The 22,471-nt window shown below is 40.5% G+C and overlaps 2 protein-coding genes across 5 annotated transcripts in view; one reads left to right on the forward strand and one right to left on the reverse strand.

Moving 5' to 3' along the window:
* LOC147795473 (cilia- and flagella-associated protein 65-like) overlaps positions 1–22,471 on the forward strand; it is a 52,241-nt gene that overhangs the window by 21,808 nt on the left and 7,962 nt on the right. For 3 of the 4 annotated variants that reach the window (XR_015423866.1, XR_015423865.1, XM_087131847.1), the window contains exon 2: positions 3,468–3,720. Coding sequence is in view for 1 of the 4 variants with exons in the window: in XM_087131847.1 (XP_086987973.1) it covers positions 3,494–3,720 (227 nt within the window). In the remaining 3 variants the exon portion in view is untranslated. Of the gene's footprint in view, positions 1–3,467; positions 3,721–19,230; positions 20,900–21,323; position 22,471 lie in introns of those variants that run through there. The other variant, XR_015423867.1, reaches the window with a different exon arrangement.
* On the reverse strand, positions 10,651–13,188 carry LOC147795474 (E3 SUMO-protein ligase ZBED1-like). The gene is made up of 2 exons (XM_087131848.1): positions 12,300–13,188; positions 10,651–11,512 (listed from the first exon to the last, which is right to left on the reverse strand). Exons 1-2 carry the CDS (start codon positions 13,186–13,188, stop codon positions 10,788–10,790), a joined length of 1,614 nt encoding a protein of 537 aa, XP_086987974.1. The 3' UTR covers positions 10,651–10,787.

Genomic DNA, 22,471 nt, shown 5'->3' on the forward strand with positions numbered 1-22,471 from the left:
TTCGCAAAAAGTTGGTAAACCACATGGAAATCCCCAACAGTTTTGAAAAATCCTGGGGAGAATCCTGTTTAGAAGTAAGATTTTATGCTGTTGTGTCTTTCTCTTAAAAATAATGAAATTGTTTGGGTCAGCAGTGATGTTGGGACATGTAAGTTTAGGGACAGTTTCTGAGTTTAGATGGATGCCACTACTGATGATTGCACAAGTCTTGTGTGATTGGTCGATCAACTTTTAATTATCAAGTTGTTGGCATTTTCAATCCAACTAAAAAACTCAGTTGACATTAAGCATTCGGTCAGCATTTCTCACATGCTTTCTAAAATTATCCCTTCATGTAGTTTTTATTCTATGAAATACATGTACAGGCTCCCCATGGAACCAGATTTGCATACTGTTTGCATATAAATCCTATCAGAATTGCATCTCTTGAGAATGCCATACTGGAGGGTAGTCCTCATAATATTCACATGCCATTTTTGAATGCCAAGTGCATGCTAACTACATGTACATGTAAATGCAGTCCAGTTTTGTAATGTAAGGGCCATTCTTCCTCAGGCTGGCAGTGGTGCCCTAAAAACCCTCTATTTTCCATAATTTTCTAACTTCACATTCACATGAATGTATGTTGTGTTGCAGTCTACCAGTACACGATCGTCTTCACGACACATGCATGCATGAATGTGCGGCTAGGCTAGCCGAGTTGGAAGACCTGGTGTGCCGCAGCGCCGTACATGTACCACATGATTATTTGCTGCAAGCGGCTAGCATGTACATGTAAGGGTGTATGGTGCCAGCCAGCCTCATCCAGCATAATGTGCATCAGCTTCCACGGCTACTGCTAGGTCTTTTGTCCCCGTAGTTTTGGACATGTATGCATGCATGCAGTAGAGTCAACTACATGCGCATAACCAATTATTCCGTGACCTAACGGGTTAGTCAACTTTATGCCGCGGGGAATGAAGTTGGTAAGTTCATGCTGTGCAGTCAAAAAAGATATGTCAAAATTGAAACAAAACATATTCTCTTTGTTTAATCTATGGTTTAATTCACTGCAATTCTTTTGTATAAATGAATTTTCTCTAAATTAAAAAATCCTTTGTCAGAAAATGTGACTTTTCCATCTTGTAATATATTTAAATACATGTCTGATAGCTCAAGCACACAAACACCAATTTTTTTTTCCAGTTTCTAAACTTGTTTTGCAGAATAATTTACACCTTGGCCTCAGTGCCTAAGTTTCTTTTGTAGAAATTTTTGCCTTGTTGCCCAGGGCTGTTATTGGCTGCGGTGTTCCTTAACCCCTTCGCGCCAGGATGCAGCTAGACACACCGTAAAAATTGAGATCCTTAGCCTGCATTTCAGCTATTATTCTCTGCCCATGCTCGAGTGAACATGGTGAAAGAAGGCAGACCCAAACTGTGATCCTACCCTTTAAAAAATGCAGTCAATTAAGGGTGGCTTCAACTCTTGACACAGCTTTATTCACTTCAGACTGAAGAGGAGTTACTGAAAACTACACACACACATGTACAAGGTGTCCCGCGATTCAGCCAAAGATTCAGGTCTGGGTACTTCAGTACTGGTCGGGTGCATTGTTCTCTGTGGCATAGGAATAGTCTGTTGCTACTGCACATGAACAGGAGTGCACTCTCACATGTACAGTGTATGTCATGCAAATTTATGTTCCTCTCCACCTTCAACGTCATGTTCTCCTTTATTTCAGAACAAATCTCAATTATTCTGACCAGCTAAGAGTAAGGTAAAGTTTATACATCTAAGACATACACGTAAATGTATAATGTGCATTTTCTGCATGTCATTAAAACTCCTTGTTTTAATAATATACATGTATTTGGGCCACAACGATACCAGTTACATGTGTGTACATGTATCTTCATGCATGCTGAATGCATGCCTGTTCTGCATTTCTCCCCATTACATCATCAACCCAATGTAAACACAAAATTTGACCTCATGTATTTCTGACATTGGCCCAGTTGGTTGTGGAAAGCAATAGCCTCTTATTTGTGTTGTGTTGACATTCCGCAGATAATTTTATGGTACATTACATTGGTTTTTGGGTGGCCAATCTACTGTACCTCCAAAATCCTAGATGTTAAATTAGTTAAGCGCTTTGCCTTTGCACGTTAAGCAGTCTGTTTTGAACAGAAAACGTTTTCGATGTTGTGAGAAGATTTTGTCAAGTTACTGGTAATTCGCAGAAGTTAATGTCTTGTCCATGTACATGTATCGTAAGTTTTCATGAATTTAGTTTGAGGTTGTATTGCTCTTAATTCAAGCTAGCATGTTTCGACAAAATTGCCTGCTGCCACACGAGATTTATCGCTCGTCCTTCTAGATGCATCATGCACACATACATGTACCATGTGATATAGGGAATTGTTAGCCAATTTTCCATCGTGATTACCTGACTGACGTTGTTCATAATTCTTAAGACTAGTTAACTGTAGATATTTTTATATTAATTATTGCTAGTTTTTATCACGTTTTGTGGCAGTTTTTGGTAGCTTTCATTCTCATTTAAAAAGCACAAAAACTGCTCTCCCACATGTTTTTTTTTCTGACCTACTGACCCTATTTTTGAGAGGGTTGTAATCGGCAGCAGAACTATTTTTTCTAGGTCTATGTAACTCTTAGGGCTTCATACAGATTCCTTCATCATAGATATGTCACGTACTGTACATGCATGAGTATGAGCTTGCCCTGATATGACCACACGGTACAACATGTGCCATAAACTGGTACTGGGAGTTGGGCCGCATAACCCACATGTAGGGTCTGTATGTTATTGGTGGTCCAGTCAGTGAGCTGTGTAGGCCCTTTGTTCTTCACGAAGCTAGGCCCAATAAAATTACAATCCACAGACTAGCATTTTTTGTGAACAAACAAAAATGATTCTTTACGAAAAACAAACTAATGACTGGGAAAAAAGTAGCCGGCGCAAAAGTTACGTGAGCCAGTCAAATTTACATTGTACCTGTTGCTGGTCCGAGGGCCTATTCAGCTACATGAATGGTACACCAAGCTTACTAGGTTTTGTTTAATTCAAGAAGTATATTATTAGTCTTCCTTTTTGCTGCCATGGTTTGATCATTTTGACATGTGGTACCAGCCTTGTCTCAAGGCATCTAAGTGGATTCACAGTTCACAGTGAATTCCCCTCGCTTGTTTGCATCTTGATTTCATTGCTGGTATGGTGCACATGTGAACGGCCAATGTGCATACTGTAACACACGACCGCTGCTGCATGCATGGGGCGCACATACACCGTAGCGCCTGCGAGTATCAGCACTGGCATGGACAACCCAATCCTGTGGTGCAGTGGTACAAAATTTGACATTTTTTCAGCATCATTATTAATTATTAAAATGACCTGGAAGTTTACCAGCTCCTTCGCAAATCAAGTGCTGTACATTATGTGACCCATTGTTTTCTGTTTTATTCAGGATAATTCTGTGTGTAGAAGTTCAACATGAGGTCTAAAATGCCTGCCACTAGCCGTCAGCACCTCCCTGGCAAAAGCCATCTCAAGAGTTGTACTCTCCAATTTGATCAACAAGGCAACAAAAGCAAAGTTAAGCGTTATGGAATTGAGGTGGTCAAAGGTCTGACATGGAGAGGATGGGAGCCAGGCGGAGAATACACAAAGAATATCATCCTCAAGAATGTCAATGTCAAGACGCAGAAGCTGACATACAGGTACATGTACATAGATTAAGTTGAAAATATTGGATATTATTATGTCCTGTAGTTTACATGGACCGGTATACACATAATTGGAGGCTTGGCATAAATAAAAGCTTTCCATTTTATTTTCTGGCACATGTAATTTCTATGTCAGAAAGAATAATCTATGTAGTTGTGGCAGTGTTAACCCTAAAGAGCTACCGGTAGGTGGGAGATTCCTGTTTGTTTTCTGCCACTATTGTCTTAGTTCAGGGAAAGGAATTCATGTTTGCAGTCACATTTTGCATATTGCTATTCCTACTTGCAAATTCGCAGCAAATTAGATGTGAAGAAGGAAAAAGTGGTGCAAAACGTGCAAAAGTTTTGTAAAGAGGGCATGAAACACTTTCAAAAGAGTGCAAAAAAAATCACTGTGTGAATACTGTGCAAAAATGGGGTGGAAACATGGTAAAAAAAGGTGTGAAAAGTTCATGATAGCACTGCAAAAATGATGCAAATTAAACAAATGTACATGTAGCTTTTGTGTGGATCATGAAATCTTTGTATTAGGCAGATTCCTCAAAATATGGACCATTAGATAATGTTCAACTTTGGGGGTTCATTTTTCCTTAAGTGAACAGCAGGAAATTAATTCCCGATATCTGATAAAATGAGGGAAGTCATGGCTGATATCTGGAACAGTGATGACCGTTCCCATCTTTCAACTTAATCAGAATTGATTAATTAAAGTCTCAAATGTCAGCATTTTTGACAGACGTGAACAACCTGTTGAAATCTTAGCCAAGTAAAAGTCACCGGGAAGTAATAATTCCCACAATTATTTTACGCAGATTTGTATGTGGTGAAAGGTGATAATATTTACACATATTAAAACCATAGTTGCAAAGTGAAAAAAATATCTCACAAATAATCAGGTCTTGAAGTCGGCAGTCGCAAACGTCATTTGATTGTCAAAAACTGGATTGCAAAAAACCAGCGAGTAAATTCAAAATCGATGTACAAAACAAGCTTTAAAAAAGTGCAAAAAAGCACCCCCAAACCATCATCACATCTGGACTGATCACATTTCTTCAAGTACGTTTCTGAAAACCGCAGTCCAAAATACCGATCATGGCGATTTTGTGACGTCTGTCAATATCTCATGGTGACGTTGGGGAAACATTTTGTTGCATCGTGGGCTGTTTGACCTTTGAAATCTACCCAGAAAGTTTTCCCTCTTTTTCATTCGATATTCATGAACCTCTCCATGGAATGGATTTTTCTCTTCGTACCAAGATTTCTCAAAAGAAAATCTGTCATACTGAATGACGTTCACAAAAAAAGACGTCCGAGACATGAAATACGATTCATGAAGAAAATCTAATGCTCAGAGTTGTTTATCATGTTAATTTTGATTTAATTTTCAGTGGGGATAACTCCCAAATAAGCGATAAAATGAACATCGCACATGGAATGTTGAAGTACTGCACGTGACGGTCATTTCAGTATTGTCGAGCGTCATGCAGTTTCTGTCAAAATTCTCGAACGTCATCAAAATTCTGTCAAATATGACGTTTGCAACGAACATAGTGTTCTCATTATACATTTCTGATGCAGCCAAACTTGAAAGATATAACACCTGGCAGATATGCAGATTTAGCGAAAGTAATTAAAAACAGTAAAAGAATGAAGAGAGCCAAACTTCTCTCACCATTTTCCATCAATTGTGTGCTCTTTTTCCCGTGGCTTATATTTTTTACAAGTTATTTCTTAGGTGCTTAAAATACATCAGTTGAAAAATAAACTGAATTCTCCCTGTTGTTGATAAAAGTTTTGAAATCAAGTCCTCTTGTGCAAACACTTTGAAGTAAAACTTTAAATGAATTCAGCTCCATTTGATTTGCACTGGTAGCCAACCAAATGTACACAGTTTGTCTAATTATCCCCAAACAATAATTTTTATAAATCTGAAGGTGCTAATTTGTATTTTACATGATCAAAGTCAATCTTCTAGAAGTTTTGAAAAATGACATGCGGGGTTGTATTTTAGTCCATTTTATGAAGAACATGCCATAACCTTCCTCCATGGTATAGTGCAGGGTTTCCTGCCATCAAATTTGATTTTCCATCTCCAGACCGTAAAAAGTCATGAAAATATAGAAATAATGAAAGCCATGGAGAATTCAAGCAAATTTGAAAAGACTAATTTATTTCAAATGTTTAAGTCAAAATTTTAATAGAGATAACCAAATATGGATGCATTCTGGTTGGCACAAGAATCCAAACAGAGACATGAAAATATATCATGCTATCCATACCGCTCAGAAATATGGGACCTTTTCGTAATTCTTTGCAAATTGTGTGCAATTTTAAAAATATTTGTCTGGGGAGTTCTTCCTTTCTCGAAGGTAATAGCTGATTCGTGAAGATTGACCACCGCCGTTACAGAGAAATGCCAAAGCACAGTTTGCGAAACACTGGATCCCTCTGCGAACAATGCACAAACATTAAATCTAAAAACCGCAAAGGATGCGTAACGTTTAAACATACATTGACCTTGAAAAAATTCAGCAATGATACGTGAATGTCACACCTTGACAGATCACATGATAATGCCCAGTGTTGGAATTGATTCGGCATGATAACTATTGTGAATATGCCTTAAAAAGTAAGCTTAATGTTTTAAAGAACGCAAATGCAGACGCAAAAGAAAAATCCCAGAGGCTATGGATCTGATTCCCTACGGACCTTTATTTAGTCTATTTTGACCAAACTGGGCCATATTTATTTTCCTTGCTTACTTTTTCTCATTGAAAGTGTGACTGTTGCAGTGGCAGTGTGTCCAAAAAAACTCGAGATATTCCATTTCCACTGTCGGCAATGGAAACCACTGGCCATGTGTGAGGGAAGTTTCTTCTCTCTTTCTAGCAGTGCCGTTTGTCTGATGACCGGTCAATAGCAACACTAAAGCGAAATTCACAACCACAACTTTTTGCCCATTTGATAGCTCTCGATTACTGGTAAGTACGGCGGTCTCCACTGCAGGCCATTTAGAATTGTCTTGTGCTGTATCATTGCTGGCCCGGACATTGCAGAGGATGTGAGAAATGTCAAAATCTTTTTACATAAGATTAGGGGCTGATCTAAAAATCAAATAATTGCTTATTGAACAGAAACTCATGTTGTATTATTCTTTGGTTAGTTTGGGAAATTAAAAAAAAATGTTTAGAGATCTTAACCAGAAATCCTTTAAGTTGGCTGTTAAAATAATTGTGAGTGTTAAAATGTCATTTGATCTGTTGTTTGGCTCTGTTTTTTTGTTGATCATTTCTTTATAAACATTTACCATAACTTACCAGGCTTCATAAAACACAAGCATCGCTTACAAATTTGAGCACTTTCCCCACAGGACGAGGGGTAACACTGGAAATGTTTTGCTGCAGGAAAGTTATTTGATTAGGGGGTTCATAAAAAGTTATATTTAAGTTTGTTTTAATTATCACAAATGATTAATTTTCTGTTTTAAGAAACTCATAAACACTTGAAGTTATCATTGCATCATGCGATGCAAACCTTACGGTTTGTTGCTTGAAAGCATTTCAATTTGTATATGTAAGCAGGACGTAATACCACTTCGTTTGTCTGATTCACAGATGTGGGCCCGGGTCTGAATCAATTGGCTACGGCCGGAAATTACACTGAGTATTTGGCAGTATTCACGGCCAGTTCCAACAGGATCACGCATTATATCAGGCCGCAGCCAACTGATTCAGACATGGCCTTTATGTAAAGATACAGGGATGACGTCATCTGATAAGAATGCCCAACTGAAATGTATGGAGTCCTAGGGGGATTCCTTCACTGTACATACTACTCAATCTCACCCATTAAAATGTGTTAAAATTACACGGTAGCAGAATTCCTGCTGATCAAGTAAGTTTAGCGGCTTTTGGAAATTGTTTTATGCAAAATAAAAAAATTCTTTATTTTGCTGACGCGCAGGTCTAGGATGACGCACGTCAGACCAGAAACCAGATTTTTTTTTGGCCTTATTCTCCAACCCCTTTACTTTTTAACCACTTCACACCGGACCCATTTATCCATGTTTATTCTGCTGGTCAGGGTCTTTTTTTTTCTGTTTTCAAAATTATTTTAAAATTCATAACTTCATTTACTGGATGTTTACACACATGAATGACTGTCTGGTGGCTACTCTAATCTAAACCAGTACAGTGCACTGCTGACGTCTTTTCAATACGGGCCAGATTAGTGTGCAGTGGTATTGTATTGTTCATCTGTGGAGCACTGGAGCACTTTGTCCCTGGTTCCCAAATGCCACAAATGGTGGTATACTGTTTAAAAACAGTGATGGATTTCCTCCACTGTTGACAACTGAAAAAATGTTTGAAATTCCCAGCAGATCATTTTTTTTTTCTGAGTACTGTCTTTTGTTACAAGGCCTATCTCTTTTGTCCCATTTCGGGCACCCCGGCTCTGTGTATAAACCCATGGTGCTCAAAACAGGATTCCCCAGCAGCAAGTGGTTAAAATAAACCCCTTTCCATTAAATTTATTCAGATCTACAAAGAAAAAGTTTCCTGAAAAGAGATTGACAACTGTAGGGTTTCTTTTAATAGAAACTGAAATACTTGTGGGATTAAAAAGTACAGTAAGATAACACTCTCTGAACCAGTAAACAAAATTTCCAGTGTTATCAATAGTCTCAGGGACAAAATTTGAGCACAAAATTGAAAGCAGTGCCTGTGTTTTACATAGCCTGGTCGTTTAAAATCTTTGTAAAAAAATTAACACCAAATTCAATAGCACTAGAAACAGAAAAATAAAAGGCTGTCCATGACAGGGATAGATATAAAAAGGCCAAATTTTAAGATTTAAGGTAAGTAAATATTTTTTCCAAATTTCCAAATCCAATAAAAAATACTGTTATTTGAATTTCTGTTCAATAAACAATGATTTGATTTTTTGGATCAGCTCTATCTCTTGTAAAAATGATTTGATAGTTCTCAACCCTCTGCAATGTCCGGGTTAGCACTCAGATCATGGCACCAGACAATCCTAGACAGCCTGCATTGTAAACCACTGATGAACATGATCAAGAGCTATCACATGAGCAAAAAGTGGCCATGTTCCTGCCGGTTAGGCAAATGACACTGCTGAAGAGGATAAACTTGCCTGACACACTGCCAACTTTTCCATTGTCGAGAGTGGAAATGGTACATACATGTACATGTATTCTGTGTTTTTTTCCTGACACTTCCACTGCATTAATCACACTTTAAACAAAAATTAAGCAAGGAAATTAATATATGGCACAGATTGGTTAAAAGAGACTAAAAATAAAGGTCTGAGAAGTATCAGATTCTTAGTTGCTGGGATTTTTCTTTCGTGTCTGCATTGCAGATGTCTCAGAAATCACAAGGAAATTTCATCCAAATGGAAAATTGTTACTTGGATTATAGAGACTCTAACAACCAATCAAGATCAGGGTTAGCCATCGCCAAGCACGCAATACATGACTGAAACAAATTAATCGATTTGACATGTTAATTTTTGGTTGAAAATTCAGCAAAATTTTGTGTGAAAGTTTAAAATGTCATGGAGAAGAATTTGCGCAGGTTTCATTGCAGTGGCGGGAAGGAAGGTAGGGAGTATTAGGCTTGGGCGGTATTGTATTTTTTGATACCGCGGTATCCATGAAAAAAATACCGCGGTATTTACTAATACCGCGGTATTCATTGAAAAAAGCATGACCTCATCAAAAAGTAGCCTTGACGCTGACATTCAATGGCAAAACACAAACAGAACAACTAGCGGCTAGCATAAATTATTTTTAACATCACAAAACCCTCTAAACTTAATAAGTATTATAATTTATCTTTCCACTTGATGTCAAATAAATATTATTCATGTGAAAGAATAATAAAAACTGAACGGTGTTTTAAATACCGATTCGTTGCTCTGTGATTCGTATCTGTGTTATCAGTCCCATGGTGTGAAAATCTGTACGTGACTAAACTGTATGTACAACAGTCAAGTTGGTACTCGCTGAGACAGTGCGTTATTGTAATGATTATGTGCCGGTCACCAGTGGCTGTTCCTCTTCAGCTGTGCCTTCACACTGTGCGTGCGCAATACAGTAAGGTGGCTTCCAGAAAAGTCTGTGGCGCGGCGCGGCCGGCATTGCAGAATGCCAAGTACATGTACATGTTATACGGAGGGGTGCATGGGGCGTGTCATAAGTGATGATTCGGGGATTGTGGGCCAATCAGATTCCTTAATTACGTTCGCCCATCTGTCATGGTCACGGTTGTGCTTCCCATTCCCAATCATACTGCATGCAGTGCATCGACCTCACGAAAGCACGTGGTCTGCTGTCTGCTAGAACCCTCTGAAATACTCAACAACACGCACGTTGATCACCACGGACCATGGATTGATCAATACAACAGTGGCTTTGTATGAAATGTTGAAGTCACTGGGAGGAAAACTACTAAAAATCCTAAGAACTGACTGACGCTAAAAATAAACTTAAATGTAAATGGGCACAGAGTCAAACACATGGTGGTTCAGACTTCTGAAACTTCTCAAAAATGTTTATTTTAAATCAAAGAATTATGCTCAATCTGTTCCTATTACTCGTACGGTCGTTTAATCTAAGAGCATGGATATTTAGCAAGCTTTTCGTCGCTTATGTTCATTGATAGTGTGAACCTGGTCCGGCACGTTTTTAAAATCCATCTAATTATAAGAATACACCATCTATCAACATGCAGCAGTCTTGTTTTTTTCCCTCGTATATCTACAAGACTGTACAAGTACTCTCCTTCTCCATTCCAACCCCAAAGTTTATTTACCTTAACTTGAAGTACATCTTGTAAAAGTCATCAAAACTGCTCAACCAAAGAGAACAATTGTGATTGAAAAGTACGAATAAATCAGTGAAGCAAGCTGAAAGAAGTAACACTGAAAAAAAATAGGTAGAAAAAAATCTTTATAGTTGAAGTTGTTGGTTTGTCATGCAATTGGAAACATGACCATAAAATCCAGTATTCCTGCGTGAATAAATAATAGTGACAGTTTCACAAGTTCTTTGCCAAGAATATCAGCATGTTTACTTTGTCTGGCTTCAACAATGACCGCTGTGATGTTGCAACGTGTCCTGCGGTGCTGAACAAGCGTTCAGAGGGCGAACTTGTAGCGCAGATACAGAGATATTTCTTGCTTAACTTTGCCAAAAGGGGGAACATTTGCTGGTTATCACGCCACCACATGAGGGGGTCTACTTCTCCATCTATATTGTCCATCGCCAGAAAACGTTCGATTTCCAGTTGTGCCCGCTGTGTGATTGGCATGCTCGGGTCGTCCTTCCGCTTCTTCGCTAGAATTCCACCGAGGGATAGCTTCCGCTTCTGCTGAGGCGCCTGAAGTGCAGGTGCTGGGATAGGGTCGCCGGTCGAAGCGTCACGCTCGACGTCTGAGTCGGGTGCTGGTGGTGCGGCTTGTTCGGACATGGAATTTTTTTCTGACACGACCGCGGCCCTTGTTGCCTGGATTCGTTCCTCTGTCATATTGTCGGCGCGGTAGCGCGGGTCAAGGAAGGAGGCGACATGGATCAAGTCCTGTGTCCTTTCTCGGTCATACAAGGAATTCATTTTCCTCATTATCGTCGCTTTTATGTCAGCCGTCAGGGTGACATCGGCCTGGTCCTCGGTGAGAACGTTGTTTTCCAGGTGACACAGCATTGGCAGGAGAGACGAAACAGTGACGTATTCCTCCCCAGACATGATGTCGGTGAAGGCCGCCACTGGTTTAAGCCCATTGTTGACGGCTTCCAGCACGCTGATGTCCTGCCAAATTGGCATCAAGTGTCCATGCGCTCGGTCTTCAGAGAATACCCTGCGTATGGCTGGTGCTTGCTCGAGGATTCTGTCGACCATCTTCTGCATCGATCCCCATCGGGTGGCGCAGTCCTTAGGGAATAAAGAAAAAGAAGTACGAAATGAATTATCAGGGAGAATGGGGTTCATTATGCTAATGAGGCTAATCAGGCTATGGGTTCCGCGGCCGACCACAAATCCACCAACTGAGGCTTAATTATCCTGATACTTTATTTGTACAACTTGAAACTTCAGAATAATAAACAAGACTTTCACTTTGTGGTGTGGTTATTTTCATATGCACTCGCTCAGTTCAATATTTCAGGGGGGTGACAGGGGACGTTCACCCAGCCAGCCCAAAAATAAAGTGCGCACATCTTTAAACTATCCCATTGATGAGGAGTGTAAAAAATAGCATGTTGATATTTTACATAGATTCCTTCTAACTTTTTAGAGTTCACGCAGGACCAAAGTTGCCTGATTACAAAAAAATGAGAAATAAGACCGCTTTCAAAAACTTATTTATAAAAAAATATGCCTACAATAAAGACATTTTTTTGGTAATCTTAAAAAATGTACGTACCGTGACGAGGGAATGCTGCGGCAGATTTAGACTCCCTTGGGCGTTCGCAAGTTCCTTCTTCAACTTCCAGCTATGGGAAAAACTTCCCACGATGGTGCGGCACAGCCCAAGGGCACGACTGGTTCGTTGACGCTCATCAGAAATGGCCTTCGTCACCCCCAAGTTCAGATTGTGGCCGAAACAGTTCAACCAAGGCCAATCTAATTGTCGGATTGCTGCTACAATGTTGGCCCCGTTGTCTGTTGTTATGCATGACAGCTTGCTTGTGGGCAAGTCCCATTGTTCCAAAGTGGATCGGAGTGCATCAGCCAGATTTTGTGCGGTGTGACTTTGAGGTAGAAAGCATGTATCTAAACATCGTGACTGAAGCTTCCAGTCACGCGAGAGATAGTGAACCGTAAAGCTCATGTACGGCTCCATATTGGTGCTTGACCACATATCTGTTGTTGCGGAAAAGAAATCTGCTGCCTGCAAATCCTCCGCAACCCTGGACTTAACTCTGGTGTACAACTGTGGAATAGCTACTCTGCTGAAGTGGTTCCTTCCAGGCAAATCATACTGCCGATCAAACTTCAACAGCATGTTCTTGAATCCTGGTTTCTCAATGGTGTAAATTGGCAGCATTTCCTTAGCAAGGAAATGTGTGACGGAGTCCGTGAGTTCTTTCCACCGGGAACTTTGCCTGGAATATTTCATAGCCTTGTAGAAAGATTCTCTGACTGTTGGCTGTTTGATGCTCGATGACGATGCTCCAAGGTCTGCATTTCCGGGCCGTGTGGCACGCCCTTTCTCGGTCACAAACTTGGCATACGTTGCAGGGTGGTTTGCTCGGAGATGCGCGACCAGGTTTGATGTGTTTCCGTGCTTCGCCACAACTGTTTTGTGGCATACGCGACACATTGCCTTATTTTCGTTCTCAGGTGTACCGTCTTCACCAGGCTTGAAGCCGAAGTGATTCCATATTGCTGATGTCGTTTTCTTCTTCCCTACAAGTCGTATTTCCTCCCCAGACACTGCCATACTTGATTCGTAAATCTGGAAGGACTCATGAACGAGGCGTGGAGTTTGAGCTGCATTTTTGTACTATCTTGGAAGGAGGCGACGAGTGACGCCATGACGCTACTGAAATCCTGTTGTCTTACCTTCTTAAGTTTCTTAAGCATCCTGCATCAACAGAGGAAATTTAATGCAGCCAGACGATATTTTGTCTCTATCAGATTGAACGATACCGACCGACGTTGACCAACATCAAACGACCGACCGCATTATTTTGTTGTAAACTTCCGCCAAGTACACACACATTCAATAAAACTGACCACTCAAGACCAACAATAGACTTAATTTCACTACACTTGTGCCGCCCTTGTCTTCAGTCCATAATCTCTTTGAGGGTCTGACACTTTTGACTAAACAGTGTCTCGCATTTTGAAAGGCAGCTAGTTCTGTACATCAGATACTGTCCTCAATTTATTCCAGACAAGCTTAAATACAAGCAGTCACAAGTGAGGGATCGGGTTTTGCTTCTCTTTTTGTGTGGTTGGACTGGGAACAAATGTGAAAACAGTAAAAAATGATCCTCGATTGCCGTGGATGTCCAACCGAACGCAGTTTTATTGAATCATTTTGAAGTTTAGAACACACATTCCTGGTTTCAGTTAGATAAATTTTCACACACTACTTGTACATATTTTAAATAAAGGACAAAAAAGACACAAAGGGAGCATAAGGATAGCATAAGCAGCATTTGCATTTAAATTTCTTATCCGCAAATAAAGATCTTCGGAAAATAAAGTCGAGTGCGACACGGAACCGGAAGACCAGCTGCTTTTTAATTCCCAAGCTACTGGTAAAGGCTGTGATATGTGCTGGTGGGAATAACAACAAGCACTGTCGACAAGCTATCCCCAAACCGCAAACTCAATGGTGGGGACAGGAAGACAAAACCTTTTGACAGGCGGGTTGATGGCTGCATGCTGAAGCATTCCTCCATGGCTGAAGTATCACGTTACATCTTATCTCCTCCCCAAAAGAGAAAATACAAACACATGCTGGGTGACTTAAACCACAAAGTATGCAGTCAGTGTTGAGGATTTAATTGTCTGCTTTCATGTTAAGAGGGTTGTGGGAACATTCTGAACAAAATAGCCAGAATACCGCGGTATTGAAATTCAGTACCGAATTAGCCGGTATTCCGGTATTCATGGATTGTTTGTCGGTATTGTTCGGTATAAAAAAAATACTGCGGTATTTCGGTGATACCGAAATACCACCCAAGCCAAGGGAGTATATAATTTCATGATGCCAGTGGTACATGTATCAGAGATTTTGTATGACTGAAAAGCTCGCCGACTACCAAATAGAGCATTTTTTGCGTTCTTTAAAACGGTAAGCTTATTCTTTTAAGGCATATTCACAATACATACCTTTATCATACCCAATCGATTCCAGCACTGGGCATTATCATGTTTGTGATCTGTGAAGGTGTTGTTACATCCATGTATCGTTACTGAATTCCTTCGAGGTCAATGTGTGTTTAAACATTACACATCCTTTGTGAATTTTAGATTTAATGACCCAGTGTTTTGCAAACTGTGCTGTGGCATTTCTCTCTAATGGCAGTGGTGAATCTTCACAAAAGAAAGAACTCTTCATACATGAGTTATTATGGAAATTTGCACACGAATAATTAAGAATTAGCAGTACGGATATAACAGATTGAAATTCATGAGCAAATAGAAAAATTCATTAAAGGCAGTGTACACGATTGTAAAATTTCAAAATGAGACTCTGTAACTGTCCACAGCACTATATCCAGTTATCTGAAGGTTTTGTGACACTGACCAAAAAGACACTGCCAAATTGCTTCACAAATAAAAAATCTGCCATGAGCCCTTCGTTCGAGTCATCGCATTGGAACCTCTTGTGTTGCATGCATGCTGCATGTGACATGGCACACACGCATGCACGCACCACTGCAATCTCATAAACCCTGTTTTCAGGGTTGCCTGACTGCTACCGCAGACCCATTCATGGACAGTCTAATTGCTGACTCCAATAACCATGTGACCACAGAAAGTGTTGTCATCAGAAAACCCAAGTGAAAAAAAGAAGATATTCTGTAGAATGTCATGCTGAACACCATCGGCAAAAAGACCAAAGATTTGCCACATGAAGGTATACCATTGAGGCGGTTGATGTTTATTTTAATAACGTAAAGAAAGAAATCTCTAGGTCACAACAATAAATAAATCTTAGTAAAATGATTATTTGTCTACCAAACAACCACCATGAATGGAATAAAAAGTGGGAAAATAATCACTAAGGCGGCTTTGCAGAAAGGTTGAACTGCGGTTTGACCGAAGTCACCGCGGTTTGTCCAATCCCTAGTTACAAGCCGACAACCGCGGTGTCCCGCCCACTTTACATATCAGTGCAACTGACTATGAAGCCCCTGTTGTTATTTAAATACGTTCGGACCGCGGTGATCGCGGTCGGCTCCACAGAGGAATTAGCAACTGACTGCGGCCACCGTGGTGACATTCCAAAGCTGTCTAGGTACTTTTCAGGAAGCCAGCATACCGACTCCAATATTTCTCGGGCATTTTTTAAGGGGGAAAAACGCGCACATTGTATGTCACTGTTTTGCTCCTAAGAACATACTTTTACCCCAGCTGTGATGTTTGTGTTTTGTGATGTTGGTTTGCAGTTCTGGGAAATGATCCCCGTAATGTACACGTATACGTAAAGTAGTATTTTTGAACATGAGTGTTCTCCATTCCGTCAAAAGCCTGGGGTACCGGTAGGAAAACGCTGTAAAATTATGTGTAGTTGACCAACGGGTCCGTATCATCAACGGGCATGCTGGTTCATTTTGGCAGAGCTGCCAACCAGGACGGATTTTCGCATGGAAATTCTCGTTAAAAATACGGCTTTAATTTGTTAAAATGAGCGCATAATTAAAGCGTATGAGCTTTATACTGAAGTAGGAAGCCCGATAATAAGCGTCAATGACATCGATAAGTCCGATGTGTGATTTTACTAGGCTTGTTTGCAGTTCAGTTGCTCCCGATAAAGAAAACACAGGGGCATCGGAATACGCACGCATGAAGAATTTTGCGAGAAGTACAACGATGTGATTTTATAGCGCGAAGAACTGAGTAATGAGCGTATTGTTGAACCTAAATTCTCACTACATTCCATAGACTTAAATTCCAGTCTGTGATGAACGGATCGTTTTGTTTGTTTTTGTTTTTTGAGTGTGGTGCGAGTATTATACGTGCACAACACATCTAAGAGCTGGCAAAATATGACCGATAAATGACTGAATGCCATGTCTATTGGATCACAGTTGTTTATTTCTGGGCGCGTGACATGGTGATACTACGTGTAGAATGCATATACGCTGGTTGCATGGTCTCGCCTTTTTGGATGGCGTTTCACGATGTCCATCGCCGGGCTGGGAATCCGTAAAGTAAGAAGTGCACATTCTTGATACCAGTGATTAATTACACCACTGTGATTTCAACTTTCCGAAAGAAAATTTCATCCCCGCTTTTAGTGAGTTTGTAAAAGTTGGCAGCTCTCATTTGGGCTTTTTATTGGCGCCGGCCATTGGAGCGCACATGACATCGGCCTACCGCAAAGTCAATGGATTTGACACAAGCCAGTAGTAAAAGGCAATTATTTTACACTCGTACCACCAAGGTGGCAGAAACATTAAGTACATATGTAATACAAATTTTAAGCTAGCATTTGCTGTTCTATATTTCGAAGCAATTACCTGATCAAAATCACGTTTGAAAACGTTGTGTTTCATTCATACTATGTGTGATCGTTGATTCCCCTTCAATATCAACACAGTCACCGCGTTCATATTTATGCAAGTCAGTGGGCATACGAGCGATCGCCGACGTTCCGGAAAAAAACTTTGGGATTCATAAAAACGCGCCGCGATCACCGTGTTTTGGACAGCTGATAATGCATTATTCATGAGCGCTTTAGCATTACAATGCCGCAGTTTCCACTCGTACTCATTAACTTGCCTTCGCATGAGTGATTTTGATGCAGCCAAACCGCGGTTTGTAGGATCCTTAGCAACCTGGCCAAACCGTGGCGACCGCAACGGTCAAACCGCGGCAACCTTTTTGCAAAGCCGCCTAAGAAATGTTGCCGCAGCAGAGCAAGTAAAGTTTAAGATTACGTACACATTTATGTACATGTATGTGTTTCGTGATTTCATGACTTGCAGAATTCTGTTAATAACTGGAAATCTGGACAATTGAATGTTTATTTATTCTCCGAGGTTCGAGTTTTCAGATGTAAATGGCCACCAACGAAAGCATGACTGCGCCACCTGCACGTGGTACACTTGGCCTGGTTGTGGCTTTTGTGACAGAAGACTGCCCAGCGTATAAGCCACAGAGACATTTGTCAGCGTGAGAATCAGCGTATAAGCCATGGCTTACATGTATATTCTGAAAATTGCAGTACATGTAAATCACAGTTGCAGGGGAAAATTGCAGCCCCTAGCCTCTTGGCTACTTGGTGTCTAGTGGCATATCCAGGTAGGGAGTGGGAGCAATTATTCTTGTTTTAACAAGGTTCAAATTCTTATTTTAACAAGATATTTGACATATCTCTTGAACGAATAATAGGTTAAAAATTCCCTGAGAACAGTGATGTCATGGTGACGTCATCTGAGTTCATATGACATGCCTGCAAAGCTGAATCCCTTGGAAACCAATATCTCCAGAACAATTAATCTGAGATTAAACTTGGAATGGATCAAAAGAACCTTGTGTTATATGAAATTTTGGTTGATGTCATGATGACATCATCTTTCACATTGTAAACATTTTTGATGCATATTCTGAACAAAGGAGATTGTTAAAACATGAATCAATCACCATAAAATTCACAAAATACATGTAAGGAGGGCCTGATTTTTTTTCAATTCTAGCAAAATCTTTCTCAAGGTAAAATCATAAAAGTGATACGGTTGATAAAATTTCCGCTCCAGATAACATTTAAGTGACATCACAATGACTCAATTAGGTCATGTATTATTAAATTTTGAATATCTATAACAACAGATGACATTCGATACGATCTTCTAGGGGCGACTCTTGTCATTTTCCTATCTTTCATCTTCCTATCTTTCATCATCAGCAAAGTTACACAAAGAAACAGCTATCAGACAAAGATCTTTCTTACCAGAGTTAAGGTCGTGAGGGCAACAACCAAAGTCACATGACACACCTCCAAAGTTGTATTCTTTGCAGGCTAGTATCTTCAGAGCCAAAAGTCCAACATAGACAAAACTTGGCATTCTCAAATAGATAGGATATGTTATAAATGGAAGTTGGGTTATGTCATGATGATGTCATCACAGGTCAAGTGACGTAATACTGAGGGTGATACTTTTAACATTCAATGACTGCAGAAGTGTCAAGTCCTATTTGGTTCATTATTACATGTACATGTTTGTAGATGGATGTATTTTATGTGATCAGTTTTTTTTTAGCTTGCTCGAGCGTGCAGGCCATGTAATAAATTTGCTTGCCCAATTTGGATCAACACTTGCCAAAGATTTCTTGGAATCCACAATTATTATAGTTATTTAACCTTGGCCTGCTGCATGCATGCTGTCTTTAATTAGGCCAAAAAGAAGTTGTGCTTCTGATTACATGCCTCAAAAATAGGTCGGTCGATCGGAATTTTTTTTTCTTTTAGTCAATTTGTTGTGCTGATTGAATGGCATGAACGAGAATGACATTTTTCAAAAAATTTAAAATAAAAATTAATTAAACCTGTCTTAATCTGTGAAAAATTTCTACAGTCGACAATACTCAAGAATTATGGACAATTCACACAGTACTACTCAGATAATCACAACAGCAAACTGGCCAACAATGTCTGTGCATGGTGTGGTAAATGTGCGTGATGCATCTAGACCTTGTGCTGTGGCAGGAAATTTGTTGAAACACGCTCGCTTCAATTGCAAGTAAAACAACCTCAAATTAAACTTATGAACACAGAAAATATATCAACTCCCTTCTTCAGACATGAGCAATCACCCCAGTCTCCCATCCATCCTGCGACGGGTTCGTTTCAACATTCTTCCTCACTCCGAAGAAGGAGTCAAACTCCTGGCATCCAAATCTCAAGCTGCTAAACAGATTCATCCGTCCTCGGCACTTTCAAATGGACACCTTGCAAACAGTCACCCTGTCCCTGCCGATCCCAGCCTGGGCCTCTACAGTGGATCTGAAGAACGTGTACCTGCACATTCCAATCAACCTATATGACCAAAAGTTCCTCCGCTTCATTTACGACGGCCAAACCTTTGTATTTGTAGCACTTCCCTTTCGGCCTTTTGGGGTCCCCCAGGGTCTTCACACATGTCGTCAGGTCTATCGTGGCTTAACTCTGTTGTCGAGACATCTTGACCTTTCATTACCTGGACAACTGGCTCATCATTGGCAAGTGTGCATCTGAGGTTACAGCTTCCACCCTCTTTGTCTACAACCTTTCCACAAGTCTGGGGGTTCTTATAAACCACAACAAATTGCGACCTACCCCCACTCAACGTCTGACCTACCTTGGGGCAAGTCTCGACCGCCAGCGGGGGAATCAAGACTCCTACTCTGGATTGCATTGCCAACTTGGTTGTCTGCGTCAGCCTCCTTCTGCCTGGCTACTTGGCCCTGCCTTGAACTTGACTTCACCTCCTGGGCTTCGTGGCGAGTCTTATGGACCAAGTTCCCTTCTGCCGTCTTTACATGCATCCAATTCAAGTCCACCTGTTGACATTCTTCTGCGCCAGTCAGGACCCAATAGATGTGCTGGTGACTAAAGTTAAACATTCCACACGTTTGCTGGTGGCACTCAAATCCCAACCTCACCAAAGGTCTTTCCTTCCCGAGACCTGCTCTGCAGCTCACCATCACAACTGACGCTTCCCAGTGATGGGGTGCCTACCTACCTCCTTTACCAGCATCAGAGACTTGGGGTCCATCCCTTATCAGGAATTACATCAATATCTTGGAACTCTTCATATTCAATGCCGATTGCCACTTCCATCTGTCAATTGAGAACAAACACATCCTCATCTGATCTGACAATAGGACAGTGGTGTCTTACATAAATCCTCAAGCCTTTGCCTCTTGATAAGAAAATTACTCCTCTGGACCTTGGAGGGCAGAATCAATCTTCAAGCAACACACATCTTGGGATCCAGCTGTCACAGTTGCTGTCGAAATTTGTATATATATATTTTTTTTCTCTCTCTCATTTTCTAATATTTAGTTTCCTTTCAATTTCCTTCCTTTTTCCCTTCATCGCAGATTGGGTAAGTATTACTACATGCATAAGAAATTTCTTTTTTTTTTTTTTGGTGTACGCGGCGTAGGTTGTACTGTGCAATGCCTACGCACACACACACACAAGTATCCGCATAGCCTGCGCGCTGAAGGATTCAGCGGACCGTGTTTATATGAATATTTATAAGTTATTTGAATGAAGCTTTTATTTGGGTCTGTGACTGTTTGGTTTTTGTAACGTAAATCAGTGCCGTGGTCATGTGATGAAAATAAAGAAAATCCCCGCGAGAAAAATAACCCGAGGTGGTTAGACGCAATTGCGCTATGATTTTGAGCAGCTTTTTGCTGATTTGAGACCGGGATCGGTCGAGATTGGCCAGATGTCCAAGGGACCAAAACCCTATCTGACTGTAAGTATGGTCGATTGCATTATTTTTTAGTATTTGAATTTTTATGATGATTTTTCTGTTTTAATGCAATTCCCCTTCGATGTACACCATTGGAAACCTGGTCCAAACAAAGAATATAGTCTGGTGACTTTAAGTTCCGTCATGCTAGTGACATGAGTTAGCCTATCTGTTTCTTGAGATGAGAAACGTGGTTGTAGTTTCATATCGAGTTTACTTATTCATTTACTTAATAATTAACAGAAAGGTGTTGATTCATTTTTACAGTTTTGTGTGTTTTTGATGTATTTTAAGAGTATTTGTTGACCGAATGACATCGATATGAACTGATTGAGTTGAGATAATATTTACGCCTTCTTAAAGAGTAATAGTCGTTGTAATATGATTAGGTAGCTATTATTATCTCATATTTAATATTGGTTCGTAGACGGCATTTTAGTCGGTGCTGATGAGCAGAACAGGCGTTTCATGAGACAAGCCAGGTCCATGACGATGCAAAGTCTGGTGACGGGGCGCACCGCACAGCACTAAGAACAAGCCGTCTGATTGACGCCGACACAGTACGCCCGACATCGCTGCTCATTGGAGCTGTACGGCAGATCCCTTGAGGCACCGAATGAGAGAGCCGACGCACGGGGATCACCGGACTCTACAAGAAAGAAACAGGCACACAAACTAAATACCGCGGTGGGCCCAAATGACTGGATAATATTCCGGAATACTTTATTGTTTTTTTTTCTGTATTGTTTTGCTGTGATTTCCTTGTTAAGTATTTAGTTACGTTCACAGTAAGGTAGTAGAAGTGAGGAAGGTTCAGTTTGATTAGTTAACTGCTATTGGATATACATTAGAAGTTAATATAATTTTAAGTGACATGCGCAATATTTAAGTACCGTATTTGGTTTACCTCTTGATTGTTCGTGGCACATTAGATTGATTAATTGACTGAGTTGAGTTTAGTTAGGAATTTCCACCGGTGTATACCAGGCGCACCAGATTGCTGTATATAATTGTAGTTGAGGTTAATTAATTATTTAATTATAAGTTCAATTTCTTTTCGCTTTATTTATTTGGTAACAATAAATTTGTATTTTTTTTTCCCCTTAAAACAATATTTTTTTTTCTGATTGAATTTTTCCTGTCCTTGCGAGTGGTTCGGGATCTGCACGCGGGTTTCGCACCTTTTGCCGCGCTTCGCTAAAACCGGGTGCGACACCAGCAACACCATTGCTGATGCACTCTAAAGGGGAATCATCTGCTTAACAGAGTGGACCCTTCACTCAGGAGTAGTACATGTATGCTCAGTCTTTGAGGCTGTAGACAGACCGCACATTGACTTTTTCGCCTTGTCTCAAAATGCCCAGCTACCGGTCTTCTGCACAAGGTTCCACTACCCTCAAGCTTTAGGCAACCGACACTCTCTGTCTCAGCTGGACAGGGACACTTACGCATTTCCCCCGATATCCCTGATCCCAGCTGTACTCTCCTAAATCAAACGGGAACATTGCCGAGTCCTCCCCATCGCACCTTTTTAGCCTCGCCAACCTTGGTTCCCACATCTCTCTTGTACCAAAC

This window comes from Acanthaster planci, unplaced genomic scaffold, assembly GCF_054643075.1.
Source record: "Acanthaster planci isolate LZ-2023a unplaced genomic scaffold, COTS_SCS Contig20, whole genome shotgun sequence".
In the NCBI taxonomy this organism is placed as follows: domain Eukaryota; kingdom Metazoa; phylum Echinodermata; class Asteroidea; order Valvatida; family Acanthasteridae; genus Acanthaster; species Acanthaster planci.

Excerpts from the sequence above, each read along its gene's own strand:
- LOC147795474 (XM_087131848.1), bottom strand. The coding sequence starts at position 13,188 with ATGGCAGTGTCTGGGGAGGAAATACGACTTGTAGGGAAGAAGAAAACG. Across the intron at positions 11,513-12,299 it reads GAAGGCCATTTCTGATGAGC|TGGCGGCCTTCACCGACATC; the intron begins GTCAACGAACCA and ends GGCTTAAACCAG.